Here is a 22268-nt window from a genome sequence, read left to right on the forward strand (position 1 = left end):
CTCCTCTACTCCCTTAGGTGGCCGGGACCGCAGCAGCAGCTGAGGCTGGGCCGGGCCGGGGTTCAAGTGCGCGGGGGTGGAACCCGAGGCACAGGTCGTGAGCGGGCCGCCCGTTCCAGCCCACTGCTGGCTACTCGTTTATATTCCCCCGGGAGGGTTTTGTAGGTTGCGTTAACGGCCCCCACCCCATCTCCTCCCCCCCAGCCCTTTCCCCGCCAGATTTTGCCCCAGAAGGAAGTTAGAGATAATCCCGGCAGGCGAGGGGCTGGGCTCCCAAACTGGGCGGGGGGCTTGGGGTGAGGGGAAAGAGCCGCCAGGCAAGGTCCCGGCGTAAGCACTGCTGCCTCTCCCGGGTCTCCTCCAGCGTTAACTCTGCGAGCCTGGCCACGAATACGCTGGGCAGGGGGAGCGATGACCTCAGCCCCTCTCGACCAATCAGAAAAGCTCCTGGAAAAGCCTTGTTGCTTGACCAATGGGGTCCGAGCCTCGGCGTCCGAATCGAAGACGCCCGAAGCTGGAGGCGACGTTGGCCAATGGAGAGTGGCAGCGGCGAGACGGACTTGCAGGCTAACCTAAGGGGCCGGAGAGGCCTGGCAGGCAGCAGCCAATGAGGACGAGCATCCGCGGAGGGGGTGTGGCGGACCTCCGAAGAGGGGAGCGGGCGTTTGAGGTTGCAGGTGTCGGCGTCGGCGTCCGACAGCGATGGAGCCGCCCCGGGGAGCTGCTGCAGCCGCCGTCGGTGGTCTCTCGCTCTGGCTCCGTGGCCTCGGTCTCCTCCTTCTGCTGCCCGCGGTCCCAGCTGGCCCCGGCCAGGACCGGCTGGACGCTCCGCAGCCGCTGGCGGCCGGTACTCGTACTTCACTGCTGGTTGGCCCGTGGGGCCCCTCGCCGGGGAGCCGGCTTTGGGGAGCCGAGGTCGGCCCTGGCGGCGCCCGGCGGCGGCGGAGCCTGAGCGGGGAGGACGAGAGCTGCCGCCCGCTACAGGGCATCGAGGCCAATCTCGTCAACAACACGCACCAGGTGAGCCCCCCACATCTCGGACCCCCAGCCTTCTGCCGTGCCGCCCCCGCGACGCCTCCCGCTGTCCGGGGCGGGGGAGGGGGGACGGGAGACGCTTGACGTGTCAGCTTGGGGCCCTCCTTGCCCCTCCCCAGGTTGGGAAGCCCTGGGCCTTTAAACTCCCCCTCCTGTTCCCCGAGCACGGGATTCCGGAGGCTTTCCTCTTCTTCCTTCCTCCTGCCCCGCAAACCACAGAATCCCCAGACGTCCCGTCGGGCCTCCCACGTTGGTACCCACCCACCCCCTCCTGCGGTACCCGACCGAACCTCGAAGCGGGCCATGCCGGGGGCGGGAGGCGGGGGGTGCGAGCAGTTTCTGGTTTCATTGGTTTTGTGTTTCGCCATTGGGGTGTCATCCTGTGTCTTTATTTTCTCGTGTGACCTTTTGGTTAATTTCTGCGAATCTTGGATGGGGGTGGGGGGAAAGAATATTTTTTCTCTCTTTCCCCATCCCGCTCCTCCTCCCCCCCCCCCCCCCCCCCCCCAGGAAATTGCAGCCAAGTAATGCATTTCACCAGCCATCTCCCCCGTCAGGAATCTTTATCACACACACACACACACACACACACACGCCCCAAGTTGAGATAGTCACTCTTTAAGTACTGGATTCTGGGTGAAAAGAGCTGCGGGGGAACAAAACTGTGTTGTCAGTTTGCTGGCATTTTTATCGTGGTAGTCCTTCTGAGTGCTTTAACTTGGGTATTCAGAAGTTTAAAAGTAGTCATTTGAAGTTATTTTGAAACTTTTTTTTTTTAAAACAGAGCAACATAAATACTTAGAAGTGAAAGGATGGTGCCTTTACTCTGTTCCATGATATCTGATCTCCCAAAATACTAGGAACTTTGATCAGTCTCTGCAGAGTTAGGTTGAAAATCTTTTACACAACGATTTTGCAAATAGGATGCATTCAGAACTCCAGTTCCTAGTAGTGCAAAGGTTCCTAGATTGTGCCAATTACTGAATTCCAGAGTCAAGGGTTATACAATTTCCTTGAACTGCATTTATATAGTGTTTTACAATTTACAAAGCCCTTTCCCTCACAACAACCTCATGAAGTGAGTAGTTTATAGATAAGGCACGTTCCCCACCCCTGAGGAAACCAGGGCTGAGAACTTAACTAGTCACACACTAGTGGCAGAACTCAAATCCAGGTCCTTTGATTCCAAGGTCTGTAGGTTTGCCACCATATCATGCTGTCCTTCCATAATGATAAGCAGCAGCACAGGTTCTCTTTGGGAACCCAATCATCATCTGGCCCTTGCTTACTTCTAATTAATTCTGTACAACTTAGGCATCCCTAGCTTGTGTTGTTAAAAAAAAAAAATTAATGAAGTCAGAAATACTATTTTCAGTGTTTTCATTACCTTATTTCCTGATCTTATTTCTTATTATCTTATTTCCTACTCTCATTTTCACTCATTCTGAAGAAAGACTCCTGTTCACTACTACTTTCTTTCCTCCATACCCATCTTTCATATAGCTACATCCCCAAATCAGAATCCATGTTTTCTATTAATGCTATACGAATTATCTAACTATTTACACACCGTTTGGCTCACTATGTCCCTGTGTATAGTAGGTAGGGAAAAGAGGAAACTGAAAGTCAGGGAGGTTGAGATTTGTAATGAACTAATAAGGGTTAGAAGCAGACTCAATTACAATACCAGTGCTTTTTCCATTATGTCATGTAGCCCTCACATTTCTTACTGAGCCAGAAAACTGAGCATTCACAAATTTTACATGCAGAGACAGTCTGAATTTATACAGTCCGTGTGGTTGCTTGAAGGTACCTAAATTGAGTCTTTAAGAAGGCAGTTGGATCTTATATTTGGGAGTGGGTGACGGTAGGATGATATTACTGTTGGAGATATGGAAAGTCTCCCTGGTCAAAGAGAGAAAAAAAAAATTAAGTCATCCTTTTCCTGCTTAGGATTTGTTGAGAACTATGGTTTACATCTTTTTCACTCTTTTCCTTCACTACTTCTTTCTGTGGGTCAGCTAGTCTTATGCATTCCTATTCCACATTCCTAATTCCTCCCTTGGTGGTTGCCCCGCCTTCAGGTCCTGCTGTTGCTGCTGCTAGGTACACTCACCCCTTCAGTCAGGGATTTCCCCTTTCCTAACCACAGTATCTTTAAAAATGTCTGGCTGAGGCAGCTTTTTGTTTGTTCACGTTTATTTGCCCATGGTGAAAGGACCATTTTATCAACACTGCCCCTTAAAGCAACAGGTTAAGAATTAAGAAAACTGTTCTAGGAGTGTCTGAAATCTCTTATACCAAAATAATTTAATAGGAGATGTAAGATTGTGAGAATAAGGCCATGAAATTTTTTTAGTTAAGCTATTAATATACATTCCTTCAGCCTTTTAGTTTAATCATGATCTTACTATGGTCTTATCACTTTTCAATATCTTGATTTATTATTATTGTTTTTCACTTACTATCCTTGGTTTGTCTTCAAAGATCTCTTCAACTTATTTCCCATTTGTATGCTCTGTTAAATAATAGGTTTTGTTAGTTGGATGCTACTTTCAACTTAGGAATATTTGAGCAGGGCAGCTTCTTAACAGCTACCTTTGTAGCCAAGAGTTGCTCTCTAACAATCATTCCTTTTCTACTTTTCTTTAAGCCCTTGATTTCATAAGATAAACGGATGTTTTTAAGTTCATTAAAGTGAGTGGGTGCTTGGAAACATTATAACAGCAGCTGTAAAATAAAAATATTGTAGTGCTAGAGCAGAGGTGTCAATGATAAATCCAGCAGAGGCAAAACTGGCAAAATTCTGGGTGAGAGTATAGCCAAAACCAAATTAAAATGTAATTGGGAAATGTTTAACAAAATAAATAAAAATTCAGCACAACATAGGTAATGTTAATTTGTGGTTTTCTGAGTTAATATGAAGCCCCAGGGATCTGTTTCTTTTTTTACTTTGGCACTGCTGGGTTAGGACAGAGAAAATTTTTCTCGTATAAGATCAAATTGACTCGTTGGTAGAAATGGGAATTGAATCACAGTATTTTAGATCGTGAAAGCAGTCTTGGAGATCATATATATAGTCCAACCCCATTTGCTTAGAGAAAACAGACCCAGAGTTAGTGTCCAAGGTCACATCAGTAGTAAGTCTCAGAGCAATATTTCAAGTTCAGGTCATCTGAGAACAAAACCAGTGCTCTTTCCATTCTACAAATTCCATTATTTAACTTGGATTGGTATTTCTTATGATTTCTTACTGTTTATTATGAAAAAGAACAAAATAATGCAGAAACCAAAAAACTTTTAAACCCTAGAAGGTCTTATCAAGTTATAGACCTTTAAAATGTTTATTTTCAATGGCTGTTATTAATGGCACTATATATCATAAGACTGATTTTGCTTTTTGGAATCTGACAAATATTGAACTCCATCTTTTCATAAAAGTAAAATCAAGTGAAGTATTGCAATATATTTTAAAGAACTGATATCCAATATTCCAGATTTTTAGAAGACTTGTGGATATAGTTTATAGTTTGGCTTCCCTTGGGGAAACTTCCTGAACTTTTATTCAATATACTAATTTAAATGTATGTAAAGTATATTTGGTAAATTTGAATTAATATTTATCTTTCCTGTGGAGGAATCATAAATTTCCTATATAGAGAAATAAACATCTTGAGTCCTAGTAAGAACAAGGGGAGAGTTGCCAAAAAACAAGCAGAAACAATTTCTAAATAAAATTTCTTAAATAAAAGCCAAAAAAATTAGTGCCTGAAATGTTAGAATCGTATTCTTTACATGCTGTTCTCCTGATCCCCTAATAACTTGTTTTCATACTATACTTTTAACTGATTCTCTTTCAAATGATTGATAGGGAAATGACTGAAGAAGCTGTAGTAGTTGATTCTGATGGAATACTATTGTGCTATAAGAAATGACTAGCGGGATGGTTTCAGAAAAACCCAGAAAGTTAAATGAATTGATGCAAAGTGAAGTAAGCAGAACCAGGAGAACATTGTACACAGTAACAGCAACATTGCGCAATGATCAACTGTGAATGACTTAGCTATTTTGATCAATGCAGTGATCCAAGACAGTTCCGAAGGACTTATGATGGAAAATGCTATCCACCTCCAGAGAAAGAACAGGGGGAGTGCGAGTCTGAATGCAGATTGATGCATAATTTTTCATTTTATTTTTCTTGTTTTCAACATGGCTATTATGGAAATAGGATTTGAATGCTTTCACATGTATAATTGAAATCACATTTCTTGCCTTCACAATGGGGGGGTGAGGGATGGGGGGGAAGAAAGAAAATTTGAAGCTCAAAAGTTTTTTTTAAATGAACACTAAAATACATATATGAATCAGTGAAAATGACTGATAGGAGCAAAAGTTACATTCGTGGCATGTGTCACCTTTGTACATATGAAAGAAAAACTGACTAAGTTTCAGATACTTGTTAATATCTGTTGCATAAGTTGTTTTGCTTTAAAACATTCATTCTTCCTTTCAAAATAACTTTGGGAACAGGTATTCATCTCATCTTAAAGCAGTGAAATGTCTTGTCCAAAGCCATTGCATTACCTGAGATATGTTTTCTTAATTTCTGAATCTGCACTCTTATCATTGGACAGTTAACTTTCTGAACTTGTGATCGATGTAGGTCTGAGTTGTTCCTTATTTTATTTTTTTTTACCTCCTCTCCTTTTTCTGTCACTAACTTCTTTACTCACAACTCCACAACTTCTACAAAAATATCAAAGCATTTGGTTTCTTAAATAAACAGGCCCTGGAGAGAAGCTGTGTTGTGTGGCATGTCAGCACAGAGAAGAATGTGTGTATTTGTTTGCTGGTGCTGGCAGGGCTGAGCCCCAGCCCATCCGGGTACGGAAGGTGCCTGTTGGAGACTTCTTAGATCCTCGGAGCTCAGCTTTTTACCCTAGATCACCAGACTGCCTTCTGGGCTGGGAAGCCTAAAGGTCTTTGCTGTCTTGAAATGTTTTGGTCTCCAGATGAATAATTTTTAAACTTTTTGTAGTGGAAGAGCTATTGTAAATAAACCTTTGGAGTAACCTTGTAGTCAAATCTTTGAAATTAATATTTTTATGCTTGCTATTAATGTTCCCAAATAAGATAAGACATTTTTAAACTCTCTTTTCAGATCAGTTTTATTCCAAGTAGTGGGGTTCAGTGGAAAGAGTAATGACTGGAGACCGTGGGCTGGGGTTTGAATCCTGAACTAACCTGTAGTGTGCTTTCTGCCCGTCACACCTCAGGCAGGTTATTTAGCCTCCCCCAGCTTCTATTTCCTCCTAAAATTAGGGGGTTGGACTAGACGGCTCCTTCCAGCTCTAGATTTAAGATCCTATACAAATTTGACAATATTGGAAACAAAACTTAACAAAGTATTACGTCCTCACTAGTAGTAAATTTTTTGTAGTTGGGAACAACTTTGGATGTGGTAGCTCACCCAGTAAAACATTTTACAATCTTCATTTTTCCTTTACATAAATGTTTCCAAAAAATCACATTTTTCCCTTGTGAATTTTTGCTTCTAAATTTACTTTTCTGTAGGTAAATGCTTCTTATAACTTTGCCAGAACTTTAAGAAAAGTTTGTGACCATAATCAGATCACTAGAAGTAACTCCAAATTGAAGTTAGCTATCATGTTTGCATTTCTTTTGTATTTGTGATTTGGTACTTGAACAAGATTTGTGAATGTTTCACTACCAAGAGTCAGGGTTTAATAATAACACTTTTTTTTTGCCTCTTCAAACTTTCTCATTTTATCCACTTAACCACAATGGGCACCAATATAAAAAATTTAGTAATGAAATTAAGAATGTAAATGGATACCTGTTAACTTTACATGCACCCCGATAGGAATTGTCAACTCTGCCTACGCTATTGGGAACTTTCAGTGACTCTACGCCAACTTTTGGTTCCATAGGTTTTAATGAATTTCTGATAAATCTCTGCGTGACTAACAGTGCTTTGTATTGGGTTTTGGCATGTGGGCTTGTCTTTTAATTTTTTTTTCTTCACAGAAACACTTCGACTGTTTTGCAGAACATTGTAGGGTTTGGTGGAACATAGATTGAGAAACACTGGCTTAAATTAAATCAAAATACTTAGCTTCCCTTTTTAAAGGCTCTTATCTTGAGTGGTAACTCCTCCACTAATCTTTTGGCAGAGTAGATAAGAGTTTCTACAGAAACGGCCTGATAATTTTGCTTTGTTGGGCAGAGCAGTCCCTGCTGACCCATCTTTATGACTCCCCAAACCTGTGCTAAGGGTAGTCCTCCCTAAGCAGTTCTTCTCACCGTGATTCTGACTGTACTGTTAGTGGTCCCAGAGGACCTGTGAAGTGACTTATTTAAGGATGAAGCTTCAACAGATCTACAGAAGTAGAATGTAGTTTATTTGTGAAAAGAAAATCTTAGCAAGGAAATTGGGGGTGAGGATGTAGAGCTGCCTAATAGTGCAACCAGTAACTATAAATTTATACTTTGTGGTTATTGGGTGGGTGGGTGGTTTTGGTAACTCAGTTACTATCAGCTTTGTACGTGGTAATTCTGAGTCTTTTGGCTTTTGGTTAATTAGCAAACCTCTTCTGAGTATGGATTTATAGGCATCTTTATATTCTAGAAATTCTTATATTATGGTCATTTTCCTGCTCACAAAGTGGCATTCCTTTCTGTCTTTCTATTTTGGGATTATACTCTCGGTGTCCCATTTTTTCCACTCACCCTGAATTTCAAGTTCAGAAGGTAGAAGAATCCTACATTTCAGCATTCTGCTAATTCTTCTCTAACCCACTAGGTTCTTGATGAGAGTCTACAGAAAGATTTTGCTGCCCAACTTGGTTTTCTGTTTGCTTCTGCCGTCAGATACAAAGTTGAGTTGGCCATAGGAAGGATAACATTCTTTTGTTGCAATATTCTTTTCTACTCTACTTTTTAGAAAAGAAAATCTGGGAAATTGCATCCCTTGTTGCCTTAACATGATCAAGAGTTAATATCAGAGCAGGCAAAACCACCTACCTTGATGTGTAATTAAACTCAAGATACAACAAAGATAGAGCTTTATCTGAAGACATCTGTGCTGTGCCTCTCTGCTGAGATCAGCACCTAGAGGGCTGAGCTGGAAGGGTGGGGAATTTTACCTGCTAGTGAGATCCTGGTTATGAAGAGCTTGGGTGTGTTCTTCTCCAGGCCTCTTTCTGTCCTTAAATGAAAGTATCTCAGTATTTAGTATTTCTGTGGCATCTCTCTTCTAGCACAGTGACAGCTTCTCTTAGGTAGCAATGGCATCTCTAAGTAGCCTTCAGGCTTTTGGCCCTAGAGCAGAGAGGTTTTTAACCTGGGGTTCTCCAGACTTGTTTGTTGTTATTTTGATAACTGTTTCAGAATAATTGGTTTCCTTTGTAATCTTATATATTTTATCTTGTGCCTTCTTCTGAGAAGGGGTCCGCAAACTTCACCATGTGCCAAAGGGGCCCATAACACAAAAAAGACTAAGAACTCCAGAACAGAGGAATAAATTGACCAGTTTGATCAGTTCTTGGCAGAATCATTTTTTAATACAATCATTACTACATTCAGTGTCAGACAGATGCAGTGTGGCTTAAAACTATGTGGGTTGAATGCTTCATCATGATAAATACCTCATACCTATAAAAGCTTCTTAGATGAATGCTGGAAACATGACTTTTTAAAGTTTGAGGTTGGGAGTTTTCTCTTTTTCCAAGAAACCCATAGTAAATACTGAATCCTTTCATTCTTGCTTGTGGTGTTCAACTAGAAATGTTATTTTTGTGTGTGTAAATTTTATTTTGCTTTTCATTATCCTTATAAAAAAAAAAAGAAACCAAAGGTTGCTATCACAAATGTTTAATGGCTGATGCAGCATTAGAAGGGAATTGTAGCTGGTTTGCTTTCCAAGTTGCTGAACTTGAACCTAGTACAGATTTTCACATCTGGGTGTAATTTGTTGCCACCTCCTGATCTTGCTTCAGTGAAATCTGAGTGTTTTAAAAAATATTCCTTTTACTTTACAAAAGAATACTTGACTAAAACAAAAGTAAGTGATTCTTTATTCCTTTTTGTATAAAATAAACTTAATGCTACTAATAAAAGCTATCAATCAGGTCCAACAGTCCAAACCTTCCCATGCTGAGTATACCAAGTAGCAGTACGTTTTGGGTTGTTGTTTTTTTTCTTTTCATACAGACTTCTGCCAGAACTGCAGATCTTTTCTTCCTGGCTGCCTGTATGTCTGAAAATAGGATGATGAACACATACCATTAGTGTGTAGTAGCATCTGTACACTAGGGCCTCTTACTAGGACTTGCTTGTAAACTAATTGGCTCAGTTTATTTCCATGGAAAGAACATACTTTCTCCCTTTCTACTTTCTCCTTTTCCAAGGTTTAAGACTGGTTTGTGGGTTCTGTTTTTGTTTTTTTCCTTACTGCTCTGAAAACTAAAGTATAATTTTCCCTTTAAGTGCCCAAGTGCAAATTTGATACATTGTTTCTTTTAATCAGTAAATAAGCATTTATTAAGCACCTGCTGTGTGCCAAGAATTGGGCTAGGTGTTGGGGATACAAAGAGTCAACAACAAACCAATTTTTGCCCTCAAGGAATTTAAAGTTTACTGAGAAGGACAACATACAAACAGCGGTATATAAACAAGACACATACAAGATAAATGGAGGGAATCTCAGAGAGAAGGCAGTGAGATTGAGGGGGAAGGGTACAAAGCCTGTCTGGAAAAACCAAGCAGAGAACAGATTTTGCTTCTCTAGTTGTCAGTCACAATTTCTCTCATTACATTTTTCACCACCATTAGAATGTCATTGTCCTGGGCAGTATATGATGCATAGTAGGCACTTAATAAATTCTTAATGATGGGCTGAACTGTGCTTTGACCATTCTTTGTATCCTCAGTGCTTAGCAAAGTGCCTACTGCATAGAGGCACCTAACAAATGCATGTTGACTTAACTAGAAGGATCTGTAAATTTGTGTTTTTGTCCTAATTTCTAGGGAAAACCGTATATGAATTTGTGTAGTGCTGGTTCTTGAAATATACATATATGTATATTTATTTTTTTATTTTTTATTTTTTTTCCAGATTAATTTCCTTCCTCCCTTGTCACCCACCCTTACTGTGAAGATACGCAGTTCAGTATAGGATGTACATGTGTGGCTACTGCAAAACAATAACATAGTAGATATATTGTAAAAGACTGACTTTATTTCCCTCACTCCTATCCCACCTCCCACTTGTTCTATTCTCTACTTTGATCCCATCCCTTTTCAAAAGCAGGTGCTTCCAACTTCCCTCTCCCCCAGCCTGCCCTCCCTTCCATTGTCCCCTTCCCCCCTACTCTCCTGGAGGGTGAGATACCCTATTTAGTGTGTATTTCATTCCCTCCTCAAGCCAAATTCAATGAGAATAAGGTTGACCCATTCCCTTTTGCCTTCATATTCTTCTCCATTGTAACCATTTTCCCTTGCCTCTTCTATATGAGATAGTTTACTCCATTCTGTCTCTCTCCATTTCCTCTCATTATATTCCTCTCTCACTTCTTTATTTCACCTTTTAAGTATCATGTTTAAATTGGTCCTGTGCCCTCTATCTATGTATACCTGTAAACATATATACACACATTCACATATGTATTCATATGCCCATATACCCTCATATATAGACATATATATATATATATATATATATATTTCTATTCCCTTCAACTACTGAAAAAAGTTTTATAAGTTACAATTATTGTTTTTCCATGTAGGAATGTAAATATTTCAACTTTGATAAGTTCCCTATGATTTCTTTTCCCTGTTTACCTTCTCATGCTTCTCTTGCTTCTTGTATCTGAATGTCAAATTTTTTATTCAACTCTGTTTTTTTTATCAAGAATGCTTGAAAGTCCTCTATTCCACTAAATGACCATATTTTCCCCTGAAATGTGATACTCAGTTTTGCTGGGTAGGTGACTCTTGGTTTTAATCCCAGCTCCTTTGACCTCCGGAATATCATATTCCAAGCCCTTTGATCCCTCAGTGTAGAAGCTGCCAGATCCTGGGTTATCCTGATTGTGTTTCCCCAATATTCACATTGTTTTTTTTTCTGGATGCTTGTAATATTCTCTCCTTATCTGGGAATTCCGGAACCTGGCTATAATATTCCTAGGAGTTTTCTTTTTGGGATCTTTTTCAGGAGGTGATTGGTAGATTCTTTCAACCTCTATTTTGCCCTCTGGTTCTAAAACATCAGTGCAGTTTTCTTTGAGAACTTCCTGGAGGATGATTTCTAGGTTCTTACTTTGGTCATGGCTTTTTTTTTTTTCAGGTAGTCCAATAATTTTTAAATTATTTCTCCTGGATCTATTTTCCAGATCAGTGGTTTTTCCCATGAGGTATTTCACATTGCCTTCTGTTCTTTCATTTGTTTGGATCTGTTTAACAGAATCTTGATTTCTCATAAAGTCATTAGCTTCCATTTGCTCCAATCTAATTCTGAAGCAATGATTCTCCTCATTGAGCTTTTGAGATTCTTTTTCCATTTTCCTACCTTTTTTCAAGGCATTCTTCTCCTCATTGCCTTTTTGAGCCTCTTTTACCATTTGAGTTAGTCTGTTTTTTAAGGTATTATTTTCCTCAGGCTGTTGACTCTCATTTCATAATTTTCTTGCATTGTTCTCATTTCTCTTCCCAGTTTTTCCTCTACTTCTCTTATCTGCTTCTTAAGGTCCTTTATGGCCTGTAACCAGCTCATATTTTCCTTTGAAGCTTTTGGTGCAGGAGTTCTGACTTCACTGTCTTCCTCCTGTTTTGCTTTGCTCCTTTGTGTCCACAAAATAGGAATCTAATGTTGGAATCTTCTGTCTGCTTTGTTTCCTTTCCTGGTCATGTCGTCCCTCAGTCACTTGACCCCTGGGCTTTTTGCCACAGTAGGACTCTGCCACCAGACAGGGGAGCTTTCGTCCCAAACGCTGGGGTTTTCTCAGCTGCCGGAGGTATTAGATGGGTGCCCTCTCTGAGGTCTCCACACACTCTGGCAAGCTGGATACACACCCCAGGACCTCCACCCTAGACTGCAATCCAGATCCAAGAAGGTTAAAGCAAGAGTGATTGCCCCTCAGACTGGTGCTTGGTCCCCCTACACTCTGCAGGCCAGGAGTTGAAGCTGCCACATGGTGCTGGCTGGCTGTGCTGGAGTGTCAGCGGCTTCTCCCCCCTGGGGAAAAAGCCACGCACTCCCACTTACTGGGTCCCAAAGTCCAGACTGCACTGACCTCTCACTTTGTCCTTCGCATCTGTGTGTTGATAAATCTGGAAAGGCCACAGCTGCTGCTCAGATCTGGAGTCCCTCCAGCCAACGGCTGGTCAGGCCTGCCCTGGGGCTAAAGCCTTGGTGTGGGGCTGGGTCTGCTGGCCTGCCGGGTTGTCTTCAGTGGGAGGTTAGGCTTCTCTGTGTCGTTTTGTGGGTTCTGCACCTACAAAGTTTGTTTAGAGTCCCCTTTTACATGGATTGGGGAAGGTGGAAGCTGGAGCATTGGGGAGGTCCTGCTTCTTCTCTGTCATCTTGGCTCCACCTCCCGATACATTGTTAAGATATACCTGAGGAATGAGAAAGAGACTCGGTGTTTACATAGTTTCTCCTATGTGCCAGGCACTGTGCTTAGTAAGTATTTTTTACAAATAGGATTTCATTTGGTCCTCACCACACCCCTGTGAGGTAGGTGCCAGCATTAGACAGAATAATGAAGTTAGATTTTCTGTAGCTGCTTTTTGGCAAACAAGATAAAGCAACTTATTTTGTTGAACGCTTGCTTTGCAGAAAGTACTACGGTGGATATAAGTAGGAGACTCCAGCTTGTAAATAATTTAAAACTGAGATTCCTACACTTTTAGAGCTGGAAGGGGCCTTATAGATAATCTGGTTCATCCTCATTTTACCAATGAGGAATCCTGGGCACAGAAAATGAAATGACCGTCTCCAGTCACACAGGGCACAGAAGCAGATTCAAATTGCTCAAAATCCTGGGTTTTTTCTAACATACCACACCAACTCTCAGTGCCACTCCTTTAAGAGGCATCATGGTATGAGGAATAGAGTGCTTGGAGTTCAACAAGACTTGGGTTCAAATCCTGCCTTAGACAATTAATGGCTGTGTTACTATAGGCAAGTCACTTGGTTTGGTTGAATCCCAGATTCCTCACCTGTAAAATGTGGCTAATGATTTCTATGCACCTGTTCTCATAGAGTTGTTGTGAAAACCAAATGAGATTATGTGTGTCAAGCCCTTTGCAAAATGCACAACAGAACAAATTTAATCCTTTTCCCACATGACAGCTACCATGTCTCCCGATAAGTTTTCTCATCTTTAGGCTAAACATGCTTGGGCTTTTTTGTGTGTTTGTGGGTGTATTTTGTGGGTTTTTTGCCTTTTGGAGGGCAGTTGGGGTTAAGTAACTTGCCCAAGTTTACATGGCTAGTTTTTTTGTGCAGGTGTTAAGTGTCTGAGGCCAGAACCGAACTTGGGTCCTCCTGACTCCGAGACCAGCGCTTTACTCACTGCGTCACCTAGCCGCCCCAACATGCTTGGTTTCTTAACTGCTCCTCATGCAGCATGGTCTCATGGGTCATCATTTCTGGATGTTCTAGAGGCTTTTCAGGGCTCACCACCGAACATTGTTCTTTACATGTGGCCTTGACCCTGGGCATAGTCCAGCAGCTTACCTCTCTAGCACTGTTATAATAACTGACCTCCCTGTGTCCAGGTTATCCTTCCATACAGCTGTGAGAAATCCTCCCAGTGCACAATTCTCACTCTCTCAGTCCTCTTCTGAAGAAACTCTTCCTAGGATGCTTCCTGATTGCCTGTGGGATGAAATGTACCCTCTTTACCCTACCTTTCTATTCTAGCCTTACTTCATATTATTTCATTTAACATACTCTGTAATAACTGGATTAGGTTACTAGTTTTTCTTCATGTCGATCTGCTTCCTTCCTTCTCCATTCATTTGAGCCTGCCTTCCCCAAACCTGCTGACCTTTCTTCAGGGTTCAATTCAGTCATTGCTTGCACTTTGATGCCTCCAGTTGAAATTAGTCTTTCCTCAAAGGTTTCTGTTGGTCTCCATTATTTATCTGTATCACACTCAGCCTTGTATTGTGTGTCTTCTTAGCAGACCATAAGTCCCTTGAGGGCAAGGACTGCTTCATTGCATCTTTGTGTCCCTGGTGCTGAGCATGAGGCCACATGCCCTCAGCCCTTTTTTAGTCCATCTGGTTTTTTCACTTTTCTGCAGACAACCTGTTCACATTCAGGTCTCTGACTACATTCATGCTCTTTTTCCTACCTGGAATTAACTTTTATACCTATCCAAATCCTACATCTCCTTGAGACTCAAGGCCCATCTCATTTATGGTGCCAGAACTTAACTATTCTGTCTGTGATTGATCCATCTCCCCTCCCTGAGGCTCTTACCTACACTCTGATAACCAGTACCTTAGCCAGTCTTGTTTTATCTTCTGCTCTTTCCTGTGTATTTTAGTTCTTCCAACCAGGGTCTTACTGCTTTTCTGTGCTCGTCTGGTGCTCATTAGATACTTGATTAGGTTGTAGACCTTTAATAGATCACTAATTCACCCTATCACTCCTCTCTAGATTCATAGGATCAGGGGGCAGCTAAGTGGTGCTGTGAATAGAGCACTGGCCCAGGAGTCAGGAGGACCTGAGTTCAAATGTGACCTCAGACACTTGACACACTTACTAGTTGTGTGACCTTGGGCAAGTCACTTAACCCCAATTGCCCTGCCTTTCCCCCCTCCAAACAAACCAAAAAAAAAAGACAACATAAATTCATAGAGTCAGAGAGCTAGAGCTAGAAGGGCCTTCTGAGGTGGCCTGATCCAGCTTCTGTATTTATATATGAGGAAATTGAAGTCAGTGGAACTTAAATGAATTTACTCGACGTCACATAAGTCATAATCTTCAGAGATGGGATGTGAACCCCGCTCCTCTGTTTCCAGTGTTCTTTCTACTATCTTGGGATGTCTCTTATTTTCCCTCCCATAAGATAAAATTAAGATGCAAAAGTTAAATTTCAAGACTAAGGTAATTAAAAAATAGAATACCACATTCCTCCTTCATGTAGGCGAGTGTAATAATATCTGAATCCCAGTTTCCTACTTGTGTGACCATGGGCATGTCACTTATACCTTGGTGCCTCAGTTTCCTCATCTATAAAGAAGGCTTCTGATAACTGAAATACAGCCTTTTAAGCACCAAAATGTATTTTTACTTTAACCATTTTTATTGAAATCTTGTAAAACAATATACCAAACAATTTATGCTGAATTCCATTTAACTTATTCTTGTTAGCTCTGTCATTATTTTTAACTTGCAGCATTTATTAAGGTCCCGATACATTCATCAGCAACTGTGCTAGATGTTTGGGGAATTAATATAGGTTATGTTACAGGATCCTCACCCCTCATGTAACTTCTAGTCTAAGGAATATTATGCATATATAAATGTAGCTCTTTATAATGTCATATGCTATAGAGCTATAAAAAAGTGCCATTTATTAGGGCTAGGGGTGGGGTAGGAGGTTTGTTATTAAAAGGGTTATGAGGAAAAGCTTCATAGAGGAAGGAACATTTGAGCTAAGCTTTAAAGGTTTGTTGGGAACTCAACAGGTGAAGAAAGGGATACAAAGCACATTGAGACTAAAAGGCATGGGCAGAAAAGTTCAGAATGTGTTCAGGGGACAGAATTAGTTCATATTGTCTGGAGCAGGGAGTTCATGAAGAACATAATAGGAGAAAAGTATGGGGAAAAAAACCAAGGTGTTTCTAGATTGGGACACTTAAATACCATGTAGAAGAGTTTGAATTTTATTCAGACTTATGGAGTCACTAAAAGGTTGAATTCAGTCAGCCGTCCAAATGGAGATACTGTATAAGCAGTTGGATATCATAAAGTCATAAGATTTAGAGCTGGAAGGGACCTTAACATCAAATCAAACTCTTTATTTTATAATTAAACTGAAGCCCAGATAATGGGTAGTAGCTTTCCTAAGGTCATTTTCTCATACTAACAATGGAGAAATGGAGACCTGAAGAGGTTAATTAAATGACTTGTCTAAGGTCACATAGTAATGTATCAACCAGGATTTGAACTCAGGGCCCATGACTCTAAAACTAGACCCCAATCTCAATTTAGAAACCATGCTAGGCTCTCTAATTCCAAATTCTTTGTTCTTTGAAATCACAGAATCCAAAGAGTTATTAAACTGACTATATGCTTTGACCCAGCAATACCACTATTAGGTCTGTTTTCCAAGATGATTAGGGGAAAAGGAAAAGAATGTATATGTTGTAAAATTTTTATAGCAGCTCTCTCTGTGTGGGCAAAGAGTATCGTGGGGTATGTTGTGATGGAATATTACTCTTAAGAAATGATGGGTTCATTGATTTTAGAAAAAACATGGAAAAACCTACACAAAGTAATGACAAGCAAAATGAATAGAACCTAGAGAATGTTGTATATTGTAACAACAGTATTGTTTTAAGAATAACTTTGAGTGAATAAGTCATTCTGACTATTATAAATATCCACATTAACTGCAAAGGTCCCATGAAGGAAGATGCTGTTTGTATCCAGAGAAAGAACTGACATATAGTTATCCCTTCCACATTACAACTTTCCCCATTGCAGTTTCAACATATCATGGGTTGGCATAAGAAATTAAGTGGGAATTTGGGGGGCATTTTACAGAAGCTGCAAATGACATGCAAAAGCCAGCAGATGACACAGAAAAAGTTTAGAAACTGAGAAGTACATAAAATATGTGTGTAGTATTTATTGTATAATAACAATATTTTAATACCATAGTAATTCTGACTTCTCTGGTATGAAGAGAGGACCAAAAAATTTTACACAGATTTCCAGATCTAGGGGGTACCATGTTCCTAACCCCCATGATGTGGAAGGGATAACTGTATATATGTATTTGTCTAATGGTAGCCATCTCTGGAGGAAGGGAGGGGGAAAAAAGAAATTCACATGATAACTTTGTTGTATATTTAAAAGGAATAGCAAGTTATACATAATATATCTATTCCACTTTGTTATGGAAATGCTTGTTTTATTTCTTAAGTTCAGAATAATAAAACAATTTTTTGAATGAAATCACAGAATCAGATGTTAATCAGGAAGGGACCTTAGTGGTCATGTAGTCTAGCTTTCTTTATGGATGAGGAAACTGAGGCACCAAGGTATAAGTGACATGCCCATGGTCACACAAGTAGGAAACTGGGATTGAGATCCAAGTTGTCTTATGATTTGTTACAGGTCTGGAGATCAGAAAAAGGGACAGGACTGGAGATTTAGATTTGTAGTTGAAGCTGTAGGAGTTATTGAAATTGCTAAGGGAAAGGCTGTAGAGAGGAAGACCAAGGACAAAACCCGAGGGAATATCCACATTAAGGATCACAGAATCATAGGTTTAGAGGTGGAAGGGGATTTAAAATAAATCTAAAATAAATAAATTTAAAATAAATAAAATTAAAATACCCTCTTTACAGACAGGAAACCAAGGTATAGCCACAGAAGTTAGTTGGCTTGTCACAAGGTCACACAGGTGATAGAATCAGGATTTGATTCCAGGCTCTGACTTCAATTCCAGAACACTCTGTATTGTACCATGAGGTAATAGCAGCCAAGGGCAGGGGAACAGACTTGTCTGCAGTTTTTTTTTCTTTTTGGAGGGGGGAAGACAAGGCAATTGGAGTTAAGTGACTTGCCCAAGGTCACACAGCTAGTAAGTGTTAAGTGTCTGAAGCCAGATTTTAACTCAGGGCTGGTGCTGTATTAACTGTGCCACCTAGCCACCCCTGCAAAATATTTTACGGAGAAAGATGGCAGTGGAAAGGAGCCTGCAAAAAACTTGGCCTGGTATGGACCCCAATGTGATTATGAGTTAGACACTATGGAGGTTATCAGCCCTGCACACAGCTAGTAAATATTACAGGCTTGATTCAAACCCGAGGATCTCCTGACTCTAAGTCCAGGGCTCTTTCCAATACATCACAGTCGACTACGTCATTTAGTATAACTGTTTTGTTGTTCATTTCAGTCACGTCCAACTCTTTGTGGGGTTTTCTTGGCAAAGATACTGGACTGGTTTGCCATTTCCTTTGTCAGCTCATTTTACGGATGAGGAAACAGGGAAATGGGTAAGTGACTTGCCCAGGGTCACACAGCGAATAAGTGTCTGGGGCCAGATTTGAACCTGGGGCTTCTTGACTCCAGGTCTGATGCTCTATCCACTGTGCCCACCTAGCTACCCAGTCTAACTAAGATATGTAAACCTCCCAGGGAAATGAAATTGAGAATCCGTAGAATTTCACAGATAAAAGGGGCCTCAGTGACCATGTATAGAGTTCAGCCAATACCTGAAAAAAAAAAATTCCAGCCACAACCAGTCTGACAAGTGGTCATCTAACATGAGCGAGATGACGAACAACAAGGGGGGAGACCCTGTGACCTCCCAAAGCCCCAATTCCACTTTCAAATAACTGTCCTTAATAAGAGTTTCTGTCGTCACTGTTTCGCCTGATACCAAGCCTAAATCTGCATCTTTGCAACTTAATTCTATTGCTTCTTATTCTACCTATGAGACCAAACAGAACAAGTTGGACCCACTTCATCTTGACAGCCCTTCCTTTCTGTCCTGTCCTCCCCACCCCTCACTCCCAGTTTATCGAGGCTCCATGCTTAGTGTTTGAACTGCAGGACCTTTATCATCCTGATTGTGCTCTGAATGCTCTCCATCTTACTGTCTTTCTTAGAATATGATGGGCAGAGCTGAACATAGTAAGTGATCCATGAACACAAGAAGTTCCCTAACCAAGGCAAAACAGAATGAAATTCTCACTGTCTTATTCCTGGAAGCTGCCTCTCAATGTTGTCTGAGTGCACATGAACCTTGTTCATGTGCTCCTAACTGAATTGTTGAATTTGATACTGAACTTGCAGTCCCCTAAAACTGCTACATCTTTTTCAAGCAAAGTGCCATCTAGTAAGGTGGGAAAGAGCAGGGACTCTGAAGTCAGAGGACCTAGGTTCAAATCCTGCCTCTGATGTTTACTGTTTGCATGACCTTGGGTAAGTCATTTAAACTCCATGGGTCTCAGTATGCTGCATTGGGGAATCCATCGAATATAATAGTCTTAGCATCTAACCTGGGGTCAAATTTTAGAAATAGATCCCTGCAGGCAGTATATTGACTTAGGAAACCACAAATTAACATTATCCATGATGTGTTTTTATTTTGTTAAACATTTCCTAATTACATTTTAATCTGCTTTGGCCATACTTAGTGGACTGAGAGTTTGATGCTTCTTTATAACCAACATCTCTCCATCTTTTCCATCAGAATAGTATGAGAATTTTTATCAAATGTTTTGCTAACATTTAATTAGGTGATGTCTGTAGCAGTCCCCTGATAATACAGGTTGTCATAATGACCATTGCTTAGTCTGACATGAACTGTTCTTCATACCTCTTTTTCTAGATCTGTTAGTAAAGAGAATAGGAATAGGGGACATGGGTTATCAGACAGCTATGAAGGCCTACCTAATTGAGGCTGTCTTTAGCTCAGTTTCATGACATTTTCCAATTAAGTGATGGCTAAGTAGCCTGAAAACTATCCAGGAAAAGTTGGGCTTACCTGGAAAGACAGATTGGCAGGTAAGGTAGGGAGAGGAAGAGGAAGGAGTTTTAGGCTAGGGAAACATCCAGGGGACAGACTTTGGGTTGAAGAAAAACCTAAGTGTTTGTAAGGGAGGGTGGGGTGGGCATTTCATACATGGATTTATTTTGTTGTGTTTTGTTTTAAAAAAGGATGCTCTCACATCTGGTGAAGGTGTGCAAGGCTGTTTGCCCAAACAAAATGTCTTTGTAGTTCTCCTTTCTGCTTTTAGAATATTTTTATCTCTTCTCTCATTGTTTCTGTTAATATGCCTGCCTTCAGAAGTTTCTTCTTTCTTGGATTTATTTCTTTTGATCTCTTGTGGACTATGGATCCAGGTAACTAAGCTTGTTAGGATGTCTAAAATAAGAATCAGTAGGCTCAAGTAAGGGCCTGAAGTGTTTCCTGTTGAGCCAAAGTTCTGCTTGGAGATTTTTTAGTACATGGATTGAAATCATCCGTTTTAGCTGCTTTTAATTTTTGCTTCTTTTCAAGTTTTTGGCTGCGTTGAGACGGAAATGAGTTTAGTTGGAGTAGCTGGATAACTGTAAACACAGGAACTTTTTTTACAAGAAGCACTGGATAATGAAACTCCACTAATTTAAATGACTGAAAAATTCAACAAGTTTAGATCTAGTAGGTATCTTAGGCATAATCTCTTCCAAACCTTTATTTCACAAATGAAAGTAGGGCCCTGATAGGTTAATTGAATTGCAGTGCTGACTCTAGAACCCAGATCTCCTGACTCCCAGTGCCAGGCTCTTTCTGTGGTTGGGGATTTTGTCTTCTATGAAAAGCATTGCTTAAAATGTTTTGTATTTGGCTTCTGAGTTTCTAAAAATAGTTTCTATGAGAGCTGGAACATTGTGGTCTTATTTTTAGCTCATGTTTTATGAACTTAGCAGTGCCTTGTCATTTAACAGAACTGTATTCTAATATTAAAAACCACATTACTGCATTTTTCCCCACTTGCAAGAACACCACATCCACCATGCTTCAGGCCTCTTCTTTGCCTGCCATCCTGTCTACCTCTTACACTTTCCAGCTGAAATTTCAAAATCATAACCTGAAAGTCCTATCTTAGCACTCCTGGAATTACATTATTGAACATCTTTTCAAAGCAAAGTATAGAGTATTTTCACTTACATTATCTTACCATAACCTAAATATCCCTTTTAAGTATATGGGGCAAATAGTAGGATCCCTGTTTTACAAATGAGGAATTGAGGCCCTGAGAGGTTGACTTAACCTAGCTCATTCAGCCAGTTAATGTTAAGCCAAGATTAGTGAGCCTTTTGACCTCTTAGCACTCTGTCCACCTAAGCAATCTTCCTCCTCCAGATTAAGTCATGGGAGGATAAAAGCATCAGCAGCTTGCTCTCTCTACTTTTGCACTATCTAACAAAAGAAGTTCCCTTTCTATATTCAATGATGGTACCAGTCACTGAATTTAACCACTTGTCAGGCATGTTATTCATGATGCCATATTGATTTGACCATCTGAAGGCTCTAAACAGGTGCCACCCAGGTGAAAATAGGTCCACTTTCACTTATTCTAGCCTGGACCCTTTCAGGGGTTTTATTTTAGGCTTCATGTTTATAACTAACTATAGGTAGACTCTCTCATTACTAGGTTTTTTTCCAAGCTGTGGTTGCTCCAGAGACCAATTCCCAAGTTCTCCAAAATATAGTAACACTTATTTAATTATACCTCTAGTTTAATTAGATGTGAAGCTCACTTAAGTATATATGACTGTCCTACATTTATTGACACTTAGGAATTGTCTGTGCTGTCACATTAGATGCCTTAGGTATTTCACAGTCCACAAAAATGTATATCTTTATTTCTTCTCATGCTATGCTGTAAGATGGTGATAGGATGGTAATTATAGAGTCTTGTACCATGACCTGTTGTGTTTGACAAAAAATCTCAAAGGAGTCTGTCCTCATTTACTGGGTCATAGGCAATCACTGACCCATCTGTAACCTTGGATAGTTTATCAGTAATAATAAATCATTTATTAAGCACCTGTCTATGTATAGCACTATAAGACAGCGGTTAAAGTATGGTATATGTGTGGTGTTTGAACTGTACTATTTCACAGTTGCTCACATACTACTTTAGAATTTTTTGCTGTTGTTTGCCACCCACTGTGACTCTTTTCCCAGCTTGATTTCTAAGCATTTCAAGGGCAGAAACTATGTCTTCTTCCCCTATTCCCTGTGTTGGGCTTTTAATAAATACATTTTGATGAAATCACTCTAGAGCTTACCAGGCTAAGATTTTCTTATGTAATATAGGACTCCCATGATTCTTATTAAGCCATATATTTATCTTTTGACAGAGGAACTTTTAAAATATTTAACCAATGTGGGGAGTGTCTTTAGAAATAGTGTGATTAGATGACTGAGCCAACTTTATTCAGGTCTGTGTACCCAGAATAATGAGTC

The 22268-nt window shown here is 40.5% G+C and overlaps 1 protein-coding gene across 2 annotated transcripts in view; it reads left to right on the forward strand.

Moving 5' to 3' along the window:
• Positions 1 to 642: 642 nt before the first annotated feature.
• Positions 643 to 22268, forward strand: part of SORT1 (sortilin 1) — a 69403-nt gene continuing 47777 nt past the window's right edge. For both annotated transcript variants that reach the window (XM_069090445.1, XM_069090446.1), the window contains exon 1: positions 643 to 1020. In XM_069090445.1, coding sequence (XP_068946546.1) covers positions 703 to 1020 — 318 coding nt within the window. In that variant the 5' untranslated portion in view covers positions 643 to 702. The remainder of the gene's footprint in view (positions 1021 to 22268) is intronic.

Source organism: Petaurus breviceps, unplaced genomic scaffold (assembly GCF_028583685.1).
Source record: "Petaurus breviceps papuanus isolate PSGF00001 unplaced genomic scaffold, PetGlider_PUasm1.0 186, whole genome shotgun sequence".
NCBI lineage: Eukaryota > Metazoa > Chordata > Mammalia > Diprotodontia > Petauridae > Petaurus > Petaurus breviceps.